Source organism: Triturus cristatus, chromosome 12 (genome assembly GCF_964204655.1).
Source record: "Triturus cristatus chromosome 12, aTriCri1.1, whole genome shotgun sequence".
NCBI classification, from domain to species: Eukaryota; Metazoa; Chordata; class Amphibia; order Caudata; family Salamandridae; genus Triturus; species Triturus cristatus.
The window spans coordinates 768,949,330-768,965,455 of NC_140595.1; the positions used below are offsets into that span (position 1 = coordinate 768,949,330).

Below are 16,126 nucleotides of genomic sequence, written 5' to 3' on the forward strand. Positions count from 1 at the left end.
GCGCAACCAGCACTGAGCACACATCGAGGCACTTTTATAAGGCACATTTTTAGTTTCGCTTGTTAGTCGTTATCGAGGACTGATAGACATATTGCCTCTTTCTGTTTCAGTACTAACATATGACCCCTGACGAAGGGTCCTCTTGCGACCCGAAATGCATTGGGTTTGGATTTATTGATGTCACAATTGAATAATTCAATAATGGTTTGTTACACCATATGATTTTGAAGAAGAATTCTTGCATGAAATGAATACAATAATTTTTTGAATTATTGAACAAGTGGTTGAAAACTGATTATTCAAGCAACATTCCTATTAATTGATTGACAGCAAAAAACATTGCTGTGTTAACAGTGCTCACACCAGCGGAAAGATTTCGTCTTCTCGCATTTTCATATGGATGTTTCTCTGATGACGCCTTGGACAGGCGCCATGGTGTTTGAAGCACACCATTAGTCACTTCATCAACAAATAAAAAACTCTTTTAAAAAAAAAACACGGGTGCACGTTGGCATCCATTAAGTATCTCAGCAGGAGTATCACACAACATGGCCACAATGAAGTGGGAGATCTATGCACTTGGCTGTCACCAGTTTTCCAGAAGGAAAAATCGGGATCAGACAAATGTGCAGGGCTTGGCTAGACACATCCTCACCTTGAACAACAGAACCTGTAGTCCTACCCCTCACCCCTACCATCTACCAAATGGCAGTGCCCAGGAAAAAATATGAAGCCTTTTGCTAACAACATGACAACTTTTAATTTTTAATTGTCTTCATCCACCCTTACTTCAGTGTCTGGGTTTCCATCTTCCAGCAACAGGAATACAGGCAATACACTTCCACTTTTTGATGAAGCTGTCACCTTCCTCCATTTTATGACATTCTAAACCAGAGACACCCAAAACAAGACAAATCCCACTAGCTCCAGTACTCAGGCTTATACAACACAGAGAGTCCTATGGCCTCACAGGCACTACATACACATAGACAGGATGCCAGTGCAACGTCCTGGGTTTCACATAAGGGTAGAACGTTACATGATAGGACCAAGCAGGCTTTCCTCTCCTTAATACAGAGAAACAAGTCTAGGCACACTATAGAGTCAAAGAGCATAGTGCACTGCCACCTCCGCTTTATGAGATGAACCCAAGGCATTAGCAGTATTCCAATGCCTACTATGAGGGCACAGTTGGTGCACACCTTCTGGTGACAGAACATGTTCTTAGCCTCAAGTCACATGGGACAGGCCTAAGCCTCTGCACACACACTAGCTTAACATCATGCCAAGGCCAAACCAAAAGTCAAGATACCAGTTTCACATGCAGGCAGGCACTAACAGCGGGAGTAGACATCCTTTTACCATAAAGGGGCATCCCTGCCCTAACATACGGCTAGGTGAACCCTGGGCTAAAGAGATTGAGAAGCAAGGACAGATGGTGGTTTTTGTCGAGCATGGTAGTTTTCACTGAGTGGTGGGTAAAAAGAGTGGTGAATTTGCGTGCATTCAATGGGGAAACAATTACATGGGTAATAGTTGGGGGTTGGACTATTGAGAGGATAGCAGTGCATTGGTATGGTTTGGGGGAATTAGAGAAAGGGTTGATGATGCCCACTTTTAGTTGCAACTCCTTGATGCAACATCGTTCCATCAGGTGGAAAATTATATAGTTCAGGCAAAAGTTTTGCAGTTGATTAAGATGATGAAGAAGGATTTGCAGATGGTGTAAAACCGGTGGGATGGGGGAGATTTATTCTGGATCCAATATTGCCCATGTTAGTGCGGAGTGGGGCTAGGAAGTCAGCAGTGATTAACAGAGCAAGGAAAGATGTTGACAAAAACGTGTTGCTTTTTTCGTAGGTATAAGGTCACTGAGGTGGTCAGATACATGGAAATCATATTCAACTATATGGTACTATTCAGACATGATGGTGTTTACCTGTCTTTGCAGGGCAACAGGCTATACCGGGAAAATTTACTAAGTATTAGAAGGGTGATGGAGCAGTCAATATTGAGGGTTGAGGTCAGAAGCATCCTGTGGGAATGTTGTTCTAGTGGTAGCAAGTGGATTCCAAGAAAAATATTTAGTTGTCAGGCAATGGAGAAAAGTGGAGGAGTTTGGGGGGTGAGGGAAGGATAGGTCAACCAAGAAATAGACCTGGCCCTGGAGCAGACACGTGAAGCAGTGAACGTTAGTTAAATTCTGGGCTGAGATATAGAGAGAGGAGTGGGAAATTTGTCGGTGGGAAATGTTTAGAGGGTGAGTGGAAGAGGTAGTTAATCAATATTAGATTGTTATATGAGGCATATTAATTTGCTCAGACCAAGCACGTTTGTAAGTGTGAGCACAGATTGTTTCAGATAAAAGGAGGCCTTTTTCACTGACATAAGCAAGTCTGTGGTGGTCATTATCTGAAGGGGGAGCATTTTATATATGGAAGGTGGTGCTTCGCTTAATTTGCACCATTGATCAGTATAATCTCTATGTGCCGCACAGTTGCGACTTAGGGACAGGCACCAGCCACTTCAAATAGTTCTAGAATTATTTTCACACGAAATCCACCTTTATTCGAAATTTACAATTATTAAAATGCCACTAACAAACTATCAATAAATGCTTGAATGATATCCAGACACTAGGGGTTGCAGGGGCTGAATTCCAGTCCATTATTTTTTGCCCACTGTGCAACTCTTGGTAGAGACCAGCAATATACAAATCTGCTTAGGTCCAAACAGTGTATCTGGCATCATCCAAGAGATATATGTTGGACTATAACCATCTGTTCTTCTTTTCCACCCAGCTTCTACAGTATGTAAGGCAGGTCCGCTTTGAAGCCAACCTCCACGAGGAGATCTACTTCGATGCTAATGGGTACACACCGCCTTTATTTGATGTCATTAACTGGCAGATGAATGCCAAGGGCTCTCTTAGTTTCGTCAAAGTGGGCACCTTCGACACCTCAGCCCCTCAAGGCCAGGATCTTTTTATTGATAGTAGTGCAATCCTGTGGAAGAGTGATAACCAGAAGGTTTGTCAAATTTAATGATAAATTAGCTATTCAACATTGAGTAATGTCTCTTTTTTCAGGATAGTGGATAAAATGGATCACACTTCTGTTGAAAAAATCAATACTTCAAGCTACCAGCGACCAGCTGTCCAATCTCATACCTAATTCACCCTTGAACCAGAAACATGTCTTGTTCTATATAACTTTGTGCCAGTCTTCCTCTGGGATACTGTGGTCCAACATAGGCATAGATGAATACAGACAACCCTGTAAGAGTACGTGAGTTGCACTCCTACACATTATTTGTATGTCTTTCTCTTATGTTGATTTTCTGAAAGCCTTGCTTTAGAAGGTTCTGCATCCCCTCGCTAAAATTAACTGTACAGCCTATGAGATGAACCACCACTCTACTGGTTCCTTCAGATGATATATGATTCTATGCCTTCAAGTGGTGGATGGACATCGGTAGGTAAATACTATTGAATAATAAAGGTTGTTCTCCACCATAAGTAGTCGTCAAATATTCATATGATCTTGAATGTCTTCTGCAGTTGAGGAGAAGTGAGCAACAGCCTTTTTAAAAATCAAACAAATTAATGTATTTGTTCAGAATACATTACCTAATCATACAGTAATAATATTGTAAGACCCGTATTCAGTGACCATCAAGAGCAAAGTCATGGAGACAGGAACAAAAGAGGCATTCATGTTTTAACCTGAGCACATGCACAACCAAACACCTAGGAGAACAATAGATTTACGCTTGTGAAGTGTGGGAGAATGGTGTTGTATTAAGTTCATCCCTTCTCTCCAGGATTAAGTCTGTCATTTCTCACCAGTCTTGTAAATCATCCTGCAGCTTTTTGTCTGTCTGTACCATCTTCATCTGGGCTTCCTCTTCCAAAGGCCTCTCAATGACATGTTTATACCACAATTACAAAGAAGGGCTTTGCTGTTTTATCCAGTGAATCATGATCCTACGCTTGGCTTGCACCAACAATAAGGATATAAACTTAATATAAATGTCTCCCCTCTTGTATTTGAGATGTGATCCCAATATGCAATGTGTCAAAGAGCACTCAATCTGTACCCCTGGAACCAATGATAAGCCTCCACCACATGCACTCAATATTTATTGACCACCGGGCAGCTCCAAATCATGTATAAAAACTCCACCCAACTTCCGTGGCATCAGGGGCACTCACCCGAATGTATTGAATATATCTTGGTGAGGGTGTGTATAAGCCTGCTGCAGTCTATTAAACTTAGTCAGGCAAAAGCGGGTGTTTCTAGCAACCGTCCTGTGCTATTGTATTACTCTAACCCACTCAATGGGGCTTATTTACAAGCTCCCTTGTGGCGTATTTCCGCCGCTGGATCACCATGTTTGTGACGCTCCAAAGGCACAGGGTGCAGACCCATATCTACAAGGTCATGTAAAGTCACTTTGTGTGGCTTTTCATGGCCTCGTAGAAGGGAGTGAGCAAAGCAGCGCAAGTCGCTGACTGCCTTACTCCGTGTCAAAAAAGGCGTTCCATGGCTGTTGCAGTGGGTGTTTGTAATAAGAAGATTCCAAAGTCCTTGAAGTTTGTTGAAGAAGGATTTATTCTATTACGGCAACACCCACGACCAGACGCTCCCGCTGCGCACCAGGACTCCAGGCAACTGAACTAACGTTGTCGGAACCTGGAACGCGTCGAGCAGCGTCCGATCACAGAATCACGTTCAAACAAGGCACAGCCTCGTGAAACATCCTCGCGCTGTACTCCAGCGCGAGGATGAAGATCAACACATTACAACTTCTCCCTCTTCACCACAAAGAGAAACAACAACTTATGCAAATAAGGAAAATTAAAATGTGACAAGAAATAACGGAAGAAGTAAGACAAGAGAAGTGCAAAAACATTACATAACATGTGAAATCATGACAAGACATAATCATCATACCTGGTAGGTAATTTCCTACTGCGAGTGCCTAATTCTGGTGGTAAAGAGTACGTGTCAGCATTAACCTCAACAGCGTCAGAGGTGGATAGACCAGACAAGTTGGAACTCGTACCCGAAGTACTTGAAGTGGCATGCATAGTTGGAATGCAAGATGAGGAAGAATTAGCCAATTCAGATGTTGGAGTTTTTAACCAAAAAGACCAGTCACAATTCTCAAACTCCTTTTTGGTCAATTTAAGTAAGGAGCGAGCCTGTGATATAGAGAGGTGTACTAATGATCTTTTGTTCCACCATCCTTTGCCACCAAGTAAAGCTGAGCCTTTGCTGACACCAGTAACCTGTACTGGCGGGGAGAATTTCGACAAACCCTTAGTTACTTTTTTAGGGTTTTTGATGAGGACCCAATCACCAATTTTTAATTCAAGTGAATCAATTTTTTCTTTGAATCAAACGTTGACTTCATTAGATCTTGTTTTTTCAAAACTTTAGCAACCAATTCTTGATTTGCAACATTCCCCGTGTTGTTCTTACTAAGTAACCAATTGGGACACAAGTTGGTGTGAACAGTCCTGTTTCTCAAAAGTGAAAACGGAGAAACACCTGTGGTACAATGTGGAGAAATGTTATAAGACCACAACTTAGTTTCAAGAAAATCTTCTACATCTAGATGAGAAGAAATGGCTACTTGAATGGCATCTTTAACCAACCTGTTCGCTCTTTCTACTAAACCATTTGAGGTCGGTGAATACAGAGCAACTTTAAAGTGTTTAACATCTCGTTCAGCCAAAAACGAACAAAATTTCTCAGAAATAAAATGAGTGCCATTATCTGTAACAATGATAGAAGGTGAGCCTTCTACCAAAAATATCTTTTTCAAAAACCTAACAGCATTAGTGGAATTTGCTGACTCACAGAACATATGATAAACCCACTTGGAGTGATAGTCAATCAGCAAGATGAGATATCTAAGATCATGGGGAAGAACCTGATAAGGACTAGAGAAGTCTAAACCGACTTTCTCCCAAGGTTTATCAGGAAAAGGAACAGGATGTAAGGGCGCGTTCATGACTCTCCACTTTTTGTCAGATAACAGACACTCAGGGCACGAGTCAATATGAAACCTGACCTGAGATTCAAGGGATGGCCACCAATAGTGAGACTTAATGAGTTGTGCAGTCTTTGAGATCCCAAGATGACCATGATGTGCAAATTGAATGATATCATTTCTGAGACTGGAGGGGGGTACAAAAGAATCATGTCTCATTACTAAACCATTAACCAATGATAATTCCGATGCAACCATGGCAAATGCTCTCAACTCATTAGACAGATTCCTACTTTCTGGCCAACCCTTTACAATATACTCTGTTACTAATTTCAAATTCTCATCTTGATCATGAGCTTCAAACCAGGAGTGTTCAGAAATGCAAGGGCATAATTTGGTTGCATCAATAGCGGCAACAACACATTCAACATCCTCAATAGCTTCAACTTCCGAAGGATCCTGAAACGCCATGCGTGAGAGGCAATCCGTCCTGAAATTTTTTCCCCCTGAAATGTGTTTAATAGAAAAATGAAACTCATGCAATTTTGACAGAAGCCTGATCAATCTGGCTGAAGCTTTTCCAAGCCCATTACCATTAAGCAATTATGTGAGTGGTTTATGGTCCGTGAATAAATCGAACTCACGTCCCCAAATGTAATTCCTGAATTTGTCGATAGCCCAAACGCAAGCAAGTGACTTGCGTTCAATGGTGCTATAATCTGTTTCAGACGGTTTGAGCATTTTGGAGGAAAAAGCTATGGTGTGCTCCTTTCCAGAAACCCATTGACCCAAGACAGCCCCCAAACCCGTGAGACTGGCATCAACCATTATGAAACACCTAGAGGAGTCATGAAAGGGATGTAAGGCCGGTGCTTCAATTATGATTTCTTTGACCTTATCAAAAGAAGACGAAATTTCTTCAGACCAAACAAACTTGGAGCCTTTTCGCAAAAGAGCACGTAATGGTTCAACTGTTTGAGCATAACCTTTGACAAATCGGGCATAATACTCTGCTAGGCCTAAGAAGGACCGAAGTGAATCTTTATCCTTAGGAGGGGTAGCATGACTAATGGCCTTGATAAGGGATACTTTGGGTTGAATCCCTTCCGGAGACAAGGTATGACCCAAATAGTCCAACGATTGTGTGCCAAACTTGCACTTGTCAGCTCTGATGGTCATGCCTGCCTCATCTAATTTGGATAAGACTGAAGACAACTTTGATAAATGTGACTCCCACCCATCTGAAAAAACCAAAATGTCATCTTGGTAGGCCTGGACTCCGGGCATGTTCTGAAAAATGTTATCCATAATTTTTTGGAAAACACTGGCCATGGAGGCCAGACCAAAGGGAAGATTGAGGTATTTGAAAACCCCAAAAGGAGTGATAAATGTGGTGAACTCTTGTGAATCCTTTGTTAACGGTACTTGGCGGTAGGCTGAGCGCAAGTCAATAATCGAAAAAAATGTTACTCCTCCCAGATTGGCAAGAAGTTTATGAATTTTAGGGAGGGGATGGCGGTCAATCAAAATGTTCTTATTCAATGTGCGCAAGTCCACACATAACCTGACCTCTCCAGATTTTTTGCGTACGATGACGATGGGAGAAACCCACTCTGAAGAGTCAGAAGGTGCAATGACACCATCATTGCACAGGGAACTGAGAACTGACTTGAGTTCATCCTTCGCACTAAGAGGAACAGGACGTACCTAATGAACGACAGGTTGAGCTTGTGGCTTGAGTTTGATTTGGTGTTGAAAACCCTTAACAGTTCCCAATCTACTTGAAAATAGATTGAGAAATTTGGCCAAAATCTTACTAATGTCAGAAGTATGGGTGGAGAGACTTACAGTCAGTTAATGGATGTGGAACATTTCTAAAGCCAGCAGGCGAATAACCTTGTGGAGGTTCACCAAGGCCGATTGGGTTTTCTGAACCTGGAATTAAATAAAGACCAATTTTTGCAAGGTCTTGCCAGCCAATGATGTTGCGTCCTTTGACTGCAACATATACTTTTGTGAAAATGGACCTTCCTGAACATTCTAGCCTAGAATTAAAGTAGCCCAGCATATCAATGTCAAACTCACCAAATGCTTTTGGGTTGACATCTGTTTGAACTAAGGATACTGATCCTTGCCATTTTTCTACAAATATGACATCTGACAATATAGTAATTGGGGATCCGGAATCAGCCATAATAGATATCTCTATATCACCAAAGAATGCTGTACCTAAAGGCCCTTAACCAAATGTGTAGTGGAAATAAAATTACACTCAATTGAGACCACCATATCTTGGAAATTGTCTATACAATCGTCGACAGTACCTGAGTATTCAATGCTATTGATACTGGTCGGTTTCTTAACAGATCTACATGAGGTCTGAAAGTGACCTATTTTCTTACACAATACACATCTCTTCCCAATGGCAGTACACATTGGACTATTACCCAGGTGTGATTTAGATCCGCATCTATAACAAGCAACATTAGTTCTCCTAAACCCTTGCCTAAAAGGTCTGCTAGCACATTAATAGAATTGGAAACATCTTGAAATGGCGTTTTAAAAGAGAGGGACGATTGATCACTCTGGAGCACTCTGGAAGTAGTGATAGACCTCTCAATGCTCTTGGCAATGTCTATAGTTTCTTGAAGTGTTGGTTTTCTACAACTTAATAAACGTTCTTGAATTTTCTTTGAATGGCATGCAAAGACAAATTGATCACGTATGTAAATGTCTGGGTTTGCTTCAAATTCGCAAGTTGAAGCTAATACTCTCAATTGTGCAATGTATTCCTCAACTGTCTCATCTTCATGCTGCTTTCGCCTAAAAAAATTGTGTCTTTCAAGCATTATGTTCGGTTCTTCGTCATAATGATTCAAAAGATGAGATAATGCCTTGTTGTAAGAATTCCAGTGACCTGCATCACCAGCCTCACCAGCCGGAGTTGGAAATTTGGGTAAATTTTCAAATACGTGTTGTGCTGTAACACCTAGACACCCATACAAAATCGCAACTTTCCGTGCAGCAGAAAACTTAACAGCATCTATGGCAACAATATGGTTTTCAAATGCCTTTACCCACTGACGCCAGGGGATGCCAGGTTTCACAGGATTCTGTAAAAATGGAGGAGGTTGTGCAAATTGTTGTGAAGACGCCATGGAAGAAAAGGGTATCGCAATAATTAACCCAGAAAAAGGTTAACAAAGCCTTTAAATTTTGATGAAAACAGTTCTTTTCACTTTTTTTTTTTAAATGTCAACAGAGAAAAAAAAATTAGAATAAGGAGTTAAATAGTTAAAGAGTATTATAGTATGAACATAAGGTGTGCAGGCTGAACAATAAAACTGATGCAAAAAGGTGTGCCTGTCACCGTTAAATCTCAGAGCCTGAGTGAATTGTCCTGGCAATAATTCTTTTAAATATAATGTTTAAGGTGTGCCTGTCACCGCAGAAGAGTGCAGGCTAGATCCTACCTTCATGTGCGTGAAGAAACAAAGTCGCGTATGATCCGTGTCTTCCTACTTCGAAAGAAGTATAACACGCGTTGCTAGGCAACTGTAAACTCATGAGATGGCCGCTTGACGCATGCACGATGATATTGACGCTCCAATTCGTGTAGCGGATCTACACGAGCAGCGCGGAACAGCTGACGTCATGCAGCGTCCAGCAAAAGCCAAATTAGGATAATTACTGAAGAGAGAGGGGAGGAGTCAAACCCCAAGCAACGTAGAGAGTCCAGACTCGGCGAAGGAGGATTACACCAGCAAGGCAGGAACGAGAAAAATAGGAGGTGGCAAGGTGAGTGCAGTTCGGTTGGTGGGTGTTGAAGTGGGTTCTTCTTCCACTCGTAGCCAAATGTAATAAGAAGATTCCGAAGTCCTTGAAGTTTGTTGAAGAAGGATTTATTCTATTACGGCAACACCCACGACCAGACGCTCCCGCTGCGCACCAGGACTCCAGGCAACTGAACTGACGTTGTCGGAACCTGGAACGCGTCGAGCAGCGTCCGATCACAGAATCACTTTCAAACAAGGCACAGCCTTGTGAAACATCCTCGCGCTGTATTCCAGCGCGAGGATGAAGATCAACACATTACAGTGTTCCCCCCCAACACCCATGGACTTTGAGGTGGCCCCAGACTTACAATATCTGGTGAACCTAGGGCAATGCCAAAACCTTGCACCTCCCTAGATCAGGTGTAACGAGGAGAAATGCTTACATTTCTCCTCATGTTTTCCTCTTACCTCATGTGCTGCATTCTGCGGCACACACAGAACAAGAAAATGCTTCTTGTGATTGATTTTGTGCAGGAAGATGCCCCAGAGTGGCAAATGCTGCTTCTGAGATGCCAAATCGTCACATTAAAAGTGAGGGAGCGCCAATCCCCCTTCCTGATACAGAAGCTTCAGGGTGTCAAGCTTGATCTAAGGTGAGATCGTTCCCATAGGAAGGTGGTCAGTATTGTATCTATTTTCCAGAATACAGTTCTGAGCAGTAGATGCATCAGACCCTGAAAAGCGTATAGGCATCATGGAAGAAGTATCATTTTACTCAGAGCCACCATTTCCATTACTGGAAATGGAATCTTTCACCAAAAATGAAGTGTTGGAATTGGCCCTTTCCTTCCTATTGTTCCTGACCTGTTTTGTTGGCTATGGGACTCTTGGAACTTTACCACTGCTAATCAGTGATAAAGTGCATATGCTCTCTGTGTAAATTGTGATTTGCTGGTAAGTCCCTAGTAAAGTGCACTGAGTGTGCTAGGGCCTGTAAATCAGATGGTACTGATGGGCTTACAACACTGGTTTTGCCACCCACATGAGTAGCCAAATAAAAGTTTCTCAGACCTTCCACTGTAGTGTCTGTGCGCAGTTGTTAACTGCCATGTTGACCTGACAAGTGAGCCCACTTGCCAGACACTAACCTTCCCTTTTCTTACATGTAAGACACCCCTAAGGTAGGCCCAAGGTACCCTCATGGGCAGGATGCAGTGTATGTGAAAGGTAGGGCATCTACTGGTGTGTGTGACATGTCCTGATAGTGAACTACTGTGTATTTCGTTTTCACTATTGAAAGGCTGGCTGTCCCATAGGCTATCATTGGAGCGGAACTGTAACATTTTACATGTTAAACTTTCAATTGGGAACAGCTCGAGATTTGGGGGCAGATTTACAAGCCCCTTGCTTGACTTTTGGGCCGCCGTTGCGTCACTTTTGTGACTTAGCTGCAGTGTAAATGTTGCGGCCCATTTACAACGTGACGCATCTAGGGAGATGCGTCACGTTGTAAAGCCCTGCGTCACATTATACCTGCATCAGGTATAATGTATGCAGGGAGGGAGTTCCCGTGCAAAAAGCCATTTAGAACTGACGCAGTGAAATCTACAAGATTACACTGCGTCACTCAACGCCTTCACTGTGTCAAAATCGCTATGCCTGCTCAGACAAGGCGTAAGGAATGATGCAGGGCTTTTTGAATGGGACTCACCCATCTCTTGTGGAGCATTGCTGGAGTTTCATCACTTTCATGAGCAACTCCAGCAAAGCGTCACTTTTGCACCAACAGATGCATCAGAATTTCTGACGCATCTGTTAATCCTTGCGCCATGGAGCACTGTATTGTAAATACGGCGCATCCATAGTGGCGCGAAGAAATTCGGCGCTGACGCAAGGAAACTGAAGCATCTATGCAGATGTTTCAGTTCCTTGTAAATCTGCCCCTTAGAGTTTAGGCTCTCTGAATTCAAAATTTATTAACACATCTTTTAGTAAAGGTGTTTTTTAAATTGTGTATTTGAAAATGCCACTTTTAGAAATTGCTTGCTTTATCATTCTGTGTGCCTCTGACTGTTTGTGTATTCAGCATCTGGTTTTGGAGTGACAGGAGCTGGGGGTGTGCATTCACTCCAGACACTTCCAAGGGGGGGTTGAGGTGTGTCCTGCCTTGTCTGGGTGACTTATAGCTGGGCTGAATAGACCTGGTCTGCATTTAAAGTGGTGGCAGGAGTTTGTAAAGTTGTGTTTGCTGCCTTGTGGAGCAACTGTTTGCAACTAGGCTATTTCTGTTTTTGAATAATAGGTTGGTCATTTCATGTTAGTAATCCTGCTCTTTCAGAACAACTGACAATCCTATACTCAGTGCTGCCAATCCAAATTCCCTTATCGATTTCCTCCCACATCATTTTAAATTATAACCTTCTCTCAGAAAGTTTGCTTACGGCGTGTCTTTGGCTCTTTCTCTGCAGCCCACACGCTCAGTGTGCTCTGAAAGCTGCACTCCCGGATACAGGAAAGTGGAGCGTCAAGGGGAGCCAGCCTGCTGCTTTGACTGCCTCCCATGCTCGGTTGGAGGAATTGCCAACCAATCAGGTGAGTGGAAACGCAGCTCTGTTCATGGGAGGAACTCAAACCATACTAAAACCCAAGCAGCAACTGCTTTTGACCCCTCAGGTCCACAAGCTTTTATATGAAAGACCATCAGGATTCTTTGGTGAGAATGTTTCATTCTTTTTCTACTGATAACTCCAAGGTAAGATCCTTTGAATCCATAAGGAAAGTGTTATATCTTGGGCTTTTGCTATCATGCATCTTCCCTGTTTCTCTGCCGCTGCTGCTCAGTCAGTGTGCCTGTGTTGGGTAGAATGTTGGTGTGGATGGTGAACTAATGGAATGAGTGGATTGCTGTGAGGTGGAGTGTCAGTTGGATCCTGGCCTGAGCAGCAGGGAGGCTGCTCCTGGTGGGGCTGATCACATCTACACTGCTAAACATACTAGAAGACCATCTTCATTTCTAAGTACAATAAATGTATTCATCTTTAACCTAACACGTCTACCGGAACTCCTCCTTTCATCAAAACATAAACTGGCAACAAGTTGGATAAAAGAAAACTGCGTGTGAGGACCTACTTCAAGCTACTTCTAAAGGAACTTTTATTTAGTATACCACCTAAATTTCTTTTTTAAAAAGAACCTACCCAAGGGTTCCCTGCCTTGCTGCCTCACCAGTGTCCTGATCCACTGAACAGCCCATTGACAGGGTGTATGCTTCCTGTTACTGCTTACTTACTTCAAGCCAAGAGGCAAACCCTCTTACACTACGTGCAACAGCGAATTTCGACGCACTGTGGATTTTTAATTTATTTATAAAGTTTTATATAGCGCGAACAAGATCCCAAGGGATATCAGAGCGCTTTACAATCAAACTAGAACTGGAAGGCTAATAATCTACCAACCACAAGTTAAAAACACAAATGAATCATAGAGAGCACGAAAACTCACATGGAAGTTATGTTAAACAAAGTACAGTGTAACGACAGTGGGACACAGTATGTCAAAAAAGTATAGTAGTAAATGTTGAAACAATGGAAGTAGGAACAATGTCAACGGGCCAAGGGGTTAGCCCAATTACTGAAGGAGTTTATTCATCAGGAATCTTTTGACTTCCAGTTTGAACACCGTTGTTCTGGTGATTCTGCGTATTTCTGGAGGAAGAGAGTTCCATATCCTTGGAGCCGCGCCAGAGAAGGCTCTGTGACAGGTTCTCTTTTTGTTAAGGATAGGTGGTTTCAAGAGTAAGGTAGTGGCGCTTCTCGATGCTCTTACACCACACGATAATTCAAGTTGTTGTGCCAGGTACCTGGGCGTCTTGAAGTGGATAGCTTTGTGCGTCATCGTGGCAATTTTTAGCTGGATTCGTGCTTCATAGGGGAGCCAATTTAGAGTTTTTAGGACTGGCGATATGCGCTCATTGCGTTTGGTGCCTGTAACCAATCTAGCAGCAGCATTCAGTGAAGCCCTTAGTGGAGCCAGGGTGTATTTGGGCAGGCCACAGAGGGTAGCACTGCCGTAATCTAGCCTCGGTAGGACAAACGCTTGAACCAACTGCTTGAAATCCTTAAGTGGAAGGAAAGGTTTGATGTTTCTGAGTGTCCTTATCAAGTGGTTTGCTCCTTTACATGTATTGCTGATATGCTTTTTCATATTCAGGTTCTTGTCCATGGTGACTCCTAGAGATTTGGCTGAGTTTACGATGAGCGGAGTGCAGTTGAAAGCAGTGAGGTGGCTCAGCCGAGAGGTCAAGATTGGGGGTGTAATTCTGAGGGGAGACGAGCAAGAATTCTGTTTTTGAGGTGTTGAGCAGGAGATGGTTCTCCGTTAACCAGTTTTGAGTATACGTTATGATGGTGTTGAGTGATATGAGGTTTTCGGGGGATGAGATTTTCAAGTAGAGTTGCGTGTCGTCGGCATACATGTGGAAACGAATATCCATTGAGTTAAGTGCGTTAGCTAATGGTTCCAAGAAAAGGTTGAAGAGGATAGGAGATAAAGCAGATCCTTGATCCCATGAGAACAGGCGAAGGCTTGGAGAGAGAGTGATTTGCCTTGACTCTTTGCGATCTGTGATGGAGGAAGGACGAGAAAGGACAATGAACTGGCAAAGTTAATTCTATTCTACATGCCCGATTTCTTACATGGATTTCGACCTATCCTGGTTTTATTTCAACCCTGTGTTCATTTGGTGTTTTTTAAACCCTGTGTTTGCACCGTGGGTAGTTATGACTTGGAGGATGAGATCGGGAGAGAGATCCTCCCATTCCCTCCTGGTGAGACATTTTTGATGGTTTAATTTTCAAGCTTGAAGTTGCCATAGTACCATTTTTCAATCATTATGTGGCAGTTACTCAAGCTTCTCAGTGCGCAGTCTCACTGTTATATGCGCAATGTTTAAATGGCCTGCGAGGAGTCCATTGTCACGGCATGCGCTCTGCGTGCTCCCTTCCACATGAGTCTGTTCTTGGAAGTTCTTTTCTTCTTTCTGCTGCCATCCTCCAATACTGGGATCCTGGCTGCGAGGAGATGTTTTCTAACACTTGCGCGCCTTGAGCCATCAGGCGTACAACATCCCTCTGTGCCGCCATTTTGATTGGGACGAACTTCCTGTTTCAGTCTGTACTCTTCCCTGTGACTTTCCTTCTGACGTCCGTGGATCCTGATGTGTGTGAAGTCTTTTGGGGCATATTATTTTCCTGTCTACAGCCCTACCGCCATCTGAATAGAGATGCTTTGCAGGTTTCATTGCTACGTTTCTCTTTTTTCACCACTATGTGTGGAACTTCAGGTTATGCTTCGGCATTGAAGCAACAGTGCTTTGCTGTCATCTATTGGATCCCCCTAGCAACGGCGTTTATCTTCTGTTCTATCATTCTACTTCTCTTGGCACCTGCATTTTATTTTATTTTATTGCCATTTCACCTATGTATTGTACCATTTCCCTTATGATAGAATGTGTTGATGCTTACTTATTTTGTGTAGTACTGGCATTATTCAGGCTGTCTTCTATATGATTTATTATTTTCCTATTTAATTTAATAATGTTATATGTGTTTTTACCATATTGCCACTTACATGTGACAGTGCTGTTAATGTGTATATCTCATGGCATGCAGGTTTTCATCCATTTTCTTTTCTGTCTGTATTTTCTGAAATGGAGCATCTTCTTATGGGTTGTCATTGTGTATTCTTCTTAATATTTGCTTCTTCATATGTCTTCCTTTTACTGTGATTTTCTTTTTCTCTTGTGAACTGCTTGTTGCGCGTGTATTCCTCTTCATATACTTACCTGTGTGATCTCTTTTGAGGTGTGTCTGCACTATTTATTTTCTGTGGGGTGCAGGCCACCCAGTTCACCCTTCTTTGTGTTTGCCGTTTGGGGATTCCCTGTTCTCTAGTGGGGTGTAGATCTCCCTTTTTCTTTGTTTATTGCTTAGTGTCTCACCGGTGGGGTGTTGCTCACCCATTTCATACTTTTCAGTATATGCCCTTCCCAGGTATGATGTGTTGGGTGCTAGTCACCCGTGCTTGATTTCTGATTGGGTGTAAGCCACCAGTTTTCTTGCTTTCTGGTAGGGTGTAGGTCACCCGTTGCTTGCTTTCTGGTTGGGTGCTAGTCACCCTTTGCTTGCTTTCTCGTTGGGTGTATGCCACCTGTTGCTTTCTTTCTCGTTGGGTGTAATTCACCCATTGCTTGTTTTCTGGTCCAGTTGTTTTCCTCTCTTATTAGACTTTTGGAGTTCTGTGTGTGTTTTGTTATTGGAGCACTTGTTTTTCTGGTTGTGTCTCCTCCCTGT

At 42.7% G+C, this 16,126-nt stretch overlaps 1 protein-coding gene across 1 annotated transcript in view; it reads left to right on the forward strand.

Annotated features, from left to right (window-relative positions):
- LOC146782779 (extracellular calcium-sensing receptor-like) overlaps positions 1-16,126 on the forward strand; it is a 55,175-nt gene that overhangs the window by 25,444 nt on the left and 13,605 nt on the right. The window contains exons 4-5 of the mRNA XM_085637249.1: positions 2,802-3,029; positions 12,245-12,368. Coding sequence (XP_085493375.1) covers positions 2,802-3,029; positions 12,245-12,368 — 352 coding nt within the window. The remainder of the gene's footprint in view (positions 1-2,801; positions 3,030-12,244; positions 12,369-16,126) is intronic.